General features: G+C 39.2%; 1 protein-coding gene across 1 annotated transcript in view; it reads right to left on the bottom strand.

Annotated features, from left to right (window-relative positions):
- LOC106530322 (serine/threonine-protein kinase N2) overlaps positions 1 to 8,215 on the bottom strand; it is a gene marked incomplete at its 3' end in the record, with an annotated part of 82,665 nt that overhangs the window by 30,996 nt on the left and 43,454 nt on the right. Inside the window, 1 exon segment of the mRNA XM_014025918.1 lies at positions 2,757 to 2,911. Coding sequence (XP_013881372.1) covers positions 2,757 to 2,911 — 155 coding nt within the window.

Below are 8,215 nucleotides of genomic sequence, written 5' to 3'. Positions count from 1 at the left end.
GTGCATGTGTGTCAAGGACAGAAAGGCAGATGTGGCAGTGGAAGGTTTCAAAGCAGTTTGGAGAGAAAAACTAAGAAAAAAAATGTGATTAATCTATGATTAAATTAGTCATCGATTATTTTAATAATCGATTAGTTGTCGATTAATCGATTCATCATTGCAGCCCTATACAAAACCATCACTGCACCTGTCTCACAACAACCAGGTCCTGACTGATCAACACAAGGCCACATGAGCACAACGCACATTGCATGTCGCTGAAACACAGCGCATCTGTGATCTGTCCCACATGCACCTAGCACGCAAAATGCAACACACACACACACACACACACACACACACACACACAGTACTGCTCTTGACTCGGTCACCTTGCGATGCGTCAAAAAAGAAACAAACATAAAAAATAAAATAAAAATGCAGCAAATCAAAGACCGGGAGATGAGCGGGATCAGTTAAAGTTGTCTTTTTTTTCTCTCTAAAGCAGGAAACACTGCATGGAGCGACACTGTTAAAAGAAACTTTCAGCTCAGAAAACTGCCTGTCAATCTATGGACATGTTTTGCTCAAACTGCTTGACTGATCAGTCAATAATCTGGCCGACCTGCGGCTGACAGCTGCTGGCTGATGTGGGAGAGCTGCGGAGGTGAAGGTAGAACAGCTTTGTCTACGAGGAGAGATTTCCAGGCTGAGGTTCTGTGTCTGTTAGTTACATCCAGAGGAGGAGGTGCGACAGCATTTACTTTATTTCTACTCTTTTCTAGCTCCACTTTGCAAAGACTCTGCCTGCTCCTCCAGCCTACTTCCATCTACTTGGAATCCACTTTGTAGCCAGCAGTCACGTGACTGCGACTAGTCGACGTGAAATTWAAAAACTCGCGAGATCTCCTAGAGTCGACGACTCAACTAGTCGAATTGTTGGCTCAACTCCTAGATCAGGGCTATTCAACTGGTGGCCTGCGGGTCAAACCCGGCCCACGAGTGACCAAAGTTCGGCCCACTAATTGGTTCATTCATCTCTTAAGCCTAAACCCCCAGTTTTCTACTTTAATTACTCTAAGTTCTTTTAGTTGGACATAGACATGTTTGGTATCTACAGAAACGTCAGAACATCGGCTACAAGCTGGTATAAACCATTTCTATGCACACTCAAGACAGCTAAAACTACAAGCAATTGAAGATAGAACTATGAAAGTGAAAATAAAATTGGTTTAAAAATTTGGCAAATCAGAGACGTCAAAATAATATTTGTGTCAAATATGAGGTCTAATGTGTTCTTTTTGTTTTTGATATTATTGAATTATGACTACTTTTATAGGGTTCTGTATGTTGTATTCATGATTAAATGCAGCAAAATAAACTATTTCAAAGATAACAGATCTTTGTAATAATTGGTTTATTTACATAATAAATGTAATTGCTGGATGTTCGGCCCCTCAGCTGTTGACCTGCAGTAACAGTTGCCCCCGGAGTAATTCAGTTGAATAGCCCTGCCCTAGGATCACGTATGTGTGATTTAGAGCTAACCATCTGCAAACAGCGAGGCATCAGCATTCACCACTCTGCCACACCCACACCACTGAAGAAATTTATTCAGGTTAGTAACTGATTTTAAAAGCACTACACCATTTTCTTAGTTTTCCTTTTTAAGTATTGACTGTTACAATCCATTGTTTAACTATTATGTCTTGATTAAAATAGTTTAGATACATGTCCGAAACATTTTTACAACACATAAGAAACATTTATAAAACATTAGGTGAGTAATTGCTGTTCAGAGTGCCTGCGATTCAGCCTCAGGCCAGTAGATGGCGGACCAGGCACTAAAGAAAGTGYATAAATGCTGGAACTTCCGGTTTCTTGTCAGCGTTGGTTTCCTGCTTGCTTGAACAGCATTAAACCACCGTTCATATTCCCGTCACTGGTGTTTGTATGGTCCTCATTCCTTTTACATTTCAATTTATTCAACTGTTGTGTTTTTGTATCGACTTCAGTTATTGAACACTAAATTTTCTTACACCATCACCAGTCGGTGTTGAGAGAAGCYGGCAGTAAGTCTGCATGTTCAGACAAACTGGCAGCTTTGATCAAAAATGGCTGACTTCCTGTGGCGTTTGGACCATGACTCCAAGAGACTTTTTATTAGGTCCTGAGACATTACACAGTTGTACCACATTTCAAATTTTATGCTTCCAGGTCCAAGCATGGATTGGCGCAATTTTTTTAAATAATTGCATGGGGCGCTGTAGAGTGATTAAGCCTAACCTAACCCCGCCTTGCCTACTGATGGTGGTCAGAGGGTCTGGTGGCGCCGGTGTATGGCAGCCTCGCCTCTGTCAGTGTGCCCCAGGGCAGCTGTGGCTACAACTGTAGTTTACCATCATCATTGTGTGAATGTGTGTGTGCATGGGTGAATGCCTGTAGTGTGAAGCGCTTTGAGTGTCGAGGATGGATAGAAAGGCACTATATAAGTACAGTCCATTTACCATTTACCATTTGGTCTACAGGAAGAAAACCACTGAACAAGGCAGCAGTTTTAACATTTAGTCAGTAAACTTCAGCTGATTGGTTGTGGGTTAACGAAATCCTAGTAATCAATGTGGGAGGTGTAATCCTAATCCAGCAAGTCAGAATTAAAAACCTGAATCTGGACTTGATTTAGTTTAACTGTTGCCTCTGATTTTACAAGTCTGACAGCGCGACACAAAGCAGCCAAAACCTGACTGTCAGGTGAACCCTCCCTGAGCCGGGCTTACCTTGGAGGACCCGTTGGAGTACATCAGGATCATGTTCTCGGCTCCCTGTTTCACCTTCAGCTCGATGTCATTCTGCCGTTTTAGGGCTGCAAGGCGGCTGCTGCTGGTGCACAGTCTTGCTTCACTGTTTGGAGTATCTGGAGTTACGGGGCTTTCTAAATGTGAAAAATAAAACATTGAGAGAACAATAAATTAACAACTCAGTCATTTGAAAATATGCAAAAATCTGATTCCGTATACACTGACGATCAGGTGAACATTAACTGGACATAAACTCTGTAAAAACAACAAAAGTCCTGCAACTCAATAAAACTTAAACACAAATAGGCCTGTTGTGATAAGCAATGAATCACATGATAAATTAGAATGAGGTCGTTAATTTTTATTTCCCTTATATCTCCCTCTTTTCTACTCCTTTAGCGATGACTTTTTGTGTCTTGTCCTCCTTGTCCAAGGTGACAATGGTCATCTTTTGGACAACTGTCAAGTCAGCAGTCTTACCCATGATTGTGTCACCTACAGAATGAAACTGAGACCATTTGAAGACCTTTGCAGGTGTTTCGAGTTAATTAGCTGATTAGAGTGTGACACCAGTTGTTTTTAATATTGAACCTTTTCACAATATTCTCATTTTCTGAGATACTGAATTTGGTGTTTTCATTAGTTGTCAGTTATAATCACAAAAATGGAAATAAATTTGAAACAGTCTGTGTGAATATAATATTTTTCACTTTTTAAATGTAACTGCTGAAATAAATCAACTCTTTCATGATATTCTAATTTTATGACCAGAGTTTCAGAACAACTCGCCTGTGATGATTCCTCAGGTAGATAAGTCGCAGAGACAATGACAAGTTGTGTGTGATTGGGTAAACAGGACAAAATCTGGTTGTCTGCAAAACATTTTGGTTGTCCAAAAATTTTTCAATAAATTTGTAATTTAATAAGTTTATTGCTCTGTATACAAAGTTTACTGTATACAAATATTCTTAGTCAGCAGGTTGACAGTTTCAGGAGCTGCTTGAGTAAAACTTCCTCCTCATCCTCTTTGAAATAGAGAGCAAAAATCAACATCCAACATCCATAAGCTTTCTGCTTACAGGTCAAACATTTTCATTTAAATAGGAGTATACTGCCTATATGTCCTTATTAAAAGTTAGTTTATTGTTCTTAGGACTGAAGACTTTCTGAGGCAAGAGGTTTTTAAACAGCTCTTCTGTCATTTTAGTGTTTTCAACTGAGGAGCTTTGATATATTTATTTAAAAAAATTATAGCAGAGAACGTTCTCTGCACAGAAAAAAATATATATATTTACTGTTTATTTAACCAAACTGACAGTTTCTCCACTAAAATTATTGTGTAATTAAAAAGGCATTAAAACACCTGGTTAAATTTAGAAGATATTTAACACCTGAAGCTGACTCAGAGAACTCTGTGATTTTAGAAAGAAATGAAAGTCAAATGTAGACACGTCTTTAGAACCCCCCTTTAGAAAAACGGTCTGCAACAGTCGGGTTATAAAGGTTTTTAAAGGTCAAAGGAGTTTGTATGAAAGTAACACCATGACATTTAAACGCTGGTTAGTTCACTCTGCAGGATCTGTTTTTACTTCCTGTTAAAGAAACCAGTATGCTGAATATTCAGGCTTAAGTTTTAATACAAAAAAAGGCTTTATTTTATTTGTCATGCTGGAGTTTGAACTTTAAATCTACGTTACATACTGAAATTTGCAGGGTTTCATTTATATTTTATGTTGGGCTAAACTGTAAATTCCAAAGTTTACTTTAAAAAATAAAAACAACATTTTTTTAAAATAAATTAGCGGATAATAATCAAAATTAAAAAGTAATTTCTGGCAGCCTTGTTAAATTAAAGACCCTGTCTCACTTTAATATTTTAGACAACTTACACCAACTTATGAACAGGGTTATTATAGTTAACTAAAACTAACTAAATAACGAAAATGGAAATTGAAAAACATTTTAATTAACTAAAATAAATAAACTAATAAAATGAAAAAACAATAACTAAATGAAATTGTATAATCTTTACAAAACTAACTAAAACAAACTGAAATTACAGAAAGAATATCCTTAGTTTAGTTTTTGTCAATTTAATTTGAGACATGAAGATCTTTTTTTTTTAACTGAGCAGTTTCACATTAGCTGTGGGCAGCCTTTGGCACCTCATGGTCCGTAACAACACTTGTTTACAGTCTGCTGCTGCTCAGCATCGTCTGCTAAATGATAACAAAAGTTGGGAGAAAGAGTCTTCTTCGTGATTTCTTTGAATATGACTGTGAGAAAAATAAAAGCAATTGTCTTGTAGTGGAAACAGGTGATAAAACAGGTGGAATACTTCTCCAGGTAAAAACTGCATGAATCAAGCTCACACAAGATGCTAACTATGACTATCTTGACACGTTAGCTTCTCTCAGTAGCTCCCATGAAAAACAAACATGTAGCACCAGGTTGGAGAAAACTATTGTCATCGTCCTAAAATAATCACCCAAGTTTTTAGTTGGAAAAATTGAGTTACGCAGTTATTTTAGGAAGGTGTCGCTATAATGAACCGCTTTAACTAGTGACCAAATAGCTGCTGGTTAGTGAACTCCCAGAAATATCACAAGCTGGATGCATTGGCAAATATTCAAACTATAAAAATAATACTAGAACTAATAAAAACTAAACTAAAGCTAAGCATTAAACTAGGGATGTCCTGATCAGATACTCAGTATCGGTATCAGTGGCAGATATGACCATTTTTTGAAAATCTGGTAGAACCGGATTTAGTCACGTGATCGGGCTGATCCAGTTTTCAGCATCATCATGCTTTACAACTGCCGTTACGAAGTCAAGACGCACATAAGTATGCAACCATGACCACAGTGTGGGAACACTTGAATGGAAAACAATGATGCAAAATTGAAAGAAAATGCAAAATCTGATGCAAAATCTGCAAACTGGATGTTTTTGGTGGTGGGAACAGCAGGGCTCGCTTTAATACTACCAACCTTGTCACTTGGAAATAAATAAATAAATAAAGCTATCGGATCAGTATCTGATCGGTATCGAAAGACTAATCATTAAAAATTCGGATTGTATTGGGAGCCAAAAAATCTGGATTGGGACATCCCTATGAAGAAATTTTCTAACTGATTAATTGAATATTAGATTCAGTTTTGTATTTTATATTTTCTGATCATTGCAGCTTTAAGGCCATAACAGAATAAAAGTTGGTGTGTAAGTTATCGTGTGTTCTTTCTTAGCCTAAACAAAACTGAGTGACGTTCTGACGTCTGACGTAAAAGGTAACACCTCCTGGGGTGTAACCAGGAAGGCATGATTATAAGCTAAATTCATTATTATAGTGAAAGAAGTTATCAGTGTTTTGCAGAGCTCTGGTGTTTGTTTTGATTCGGCTGAAGGTCTTACTGAGGCCTGTATGCTGGAGTGCTGCTGTGAACCTGATTGGAGTCAGAAGACTTAAAAATAAAGTTTTAAAGAAGAAATCCAGCTGATTCTTGTTTATTGGGACAAGTAATTTTGAACAACGCATATTTTCCAACACCTACATTAAAAATGCAACAATAACTAATGAAAACTAGCAAATCCACTGTAAAAACTAATTTAAACAAACTGAATTAAAAGAAAAAAGTCACAACAAAATAAAACTAAACTATAATGAAAAATCTAAAACTATTATAACCTTGCTTATGAAAAGTTTGTACAACACTAAAGATGTTGAAGCTGAAGAAGGAAATAAAAATAAAAATAATCCACTGGAAGCTTCTTTTGGACCTGTGCATACTGTAATGCTAGCAGTTAGATTGAACTCAAAAGGCCGATATGAGTAAAATAGTCAACAGAATTTTCCTGAGTCAGCATAAGTTGTTTAAAATGTTCTAATGTGACAGGGCCTTAAGGGCTCGACACACAGGGGGCGACGTCGCTCGCTCTCCATTCATTTCCTATGGAGCCTGTGCGGTGAGGCGACAATCGCTTGTCCTCCTCCAGCTAAGCGACCGGCGAAAATAGTGTCACTGTCGCTTAGCGTACAACCAATCAGCGAGGGTTTCATTGACTGACCAATGAGAGGAGAGTATGCTACACACTTCAGTTAGCTAACACTTTCACCAAGTGATTACTAAAAAGCTTTGTGGGAATTTATTGGCACCAGGGTGAAGTTTATGGTAAGTTTTTCCTCATAAAACTGTATCTTGAAGTGTGTTTGTTTTTCAATATCATTAGCATCGCAAGATTTGTTTAGTTTACACGTCCGTAATGCACACCCCCCTTCAGAGTCAAGATCCAATCAAATTTTGTGAAGACAAGCGATCTGAGAGCGTGATTTGCAACGCTGCGATCGCTATCGCGTCCCGTGTGTCGGGTTTCACCCTGGCTGTGATGACAGCCGTTAATCGCTGTAGTTTGTCACTCACCGTGTGTCGAGCCCTTTAGGCATCAACGCTGAGGTTTGAGAGAAAATCACAGACACACACCAAGAACGACGGGTTAGAAGAGAAAAACGGTGGAAATAAATCCTCACAAAAAGCCGTGGAACCAGATGAAAATGTTCAACTGTTTTTAGTGAATCTGTTTGATGCACAGCATAGTTTAGTCTGCAGATCAGCAGTAAAACTGGGTGTTTGGCTCGTTCCTGGCTTCATTCAGATAACATCCAGCCCAGAATGAAACGGACCGGCACCTTCAGACTGGACCAGGCCGGGCTGCAGGACAACAGCGAGCTGCTGAACAGCTGCAGGGATGATGTCACTGCTGGACCACTGATGGGGGGAACCCTCCCTCACATTACTTCAATCTGTATCTGATGCAAAGACAAACACGATTCTCTAAGCGATGACATCATGACGGAGTGACTCAGACCCTAAATCTGAGTTTATCTGACTGGAGGTGCCAAGCGATGGCAGGGAAAGCAGTTGGCGAGCAGTTGGCGAGCAATCCTGTGCAAACTGTCTTTACAGATGGGCTCAGACGTGACAAAGAAACCTGACTGATGACTGCACTGAAGCTGCTGGTTTCCAGTAACTCTATTCCTGACTTCAGCTGAAGTGAAACAGAACCATCAAGCTTCTCCTGGAACAAACACATGCTCCGGCTGCTTGCAGAACCAGAGCCAGAGGTAGAGCGACTCCCTTTTTACTAATTCAGGAAATAAATGCTGTCTCTGGTGGACCGGAGAGCTGAGCATAATTCAAGAAGTTGTTTCATGTCAGAGGAGCTGAGCAGCGTTCAGCCCCTCTTCATCACTCAGTGATGACCAGCAACATTCCTCTGGTGTAGCATCACCTAAACACAACCCTCCTGTGCACCAGATAGGAGGTCAGAGAGTCAGGCTAAACTTGTTTCCACTTAAGATAACAATTTAGCATGACAATCTCCCTCCCCTCCATCACACACACACACACACACACACACACACACACACACACACACAC

Source organism: Austrofundulus limnaeus, unplaced genomic scaffold (assembly GCF_001266775.1).
Source record: "Austrofundulus limnaeus strain Quisiro unplaced genomic scaffold, Austrofundulus_limnaeus-1.0 Scaffold510, whole genome shotgun sequence".
Classification (NCBI taxonomy): domain Eukaryota; kingdom Metazoa; phylum Chordata; class Actinopteri; order Cyprinodontiformes; family Rivulidae; genus Austrofundulus; species Austrofundulus limnaeus.
Note: the sequence above shows the minus strand (reverse complement) of the source record. Positions and strands in the feature narration are given on the sequence as shown.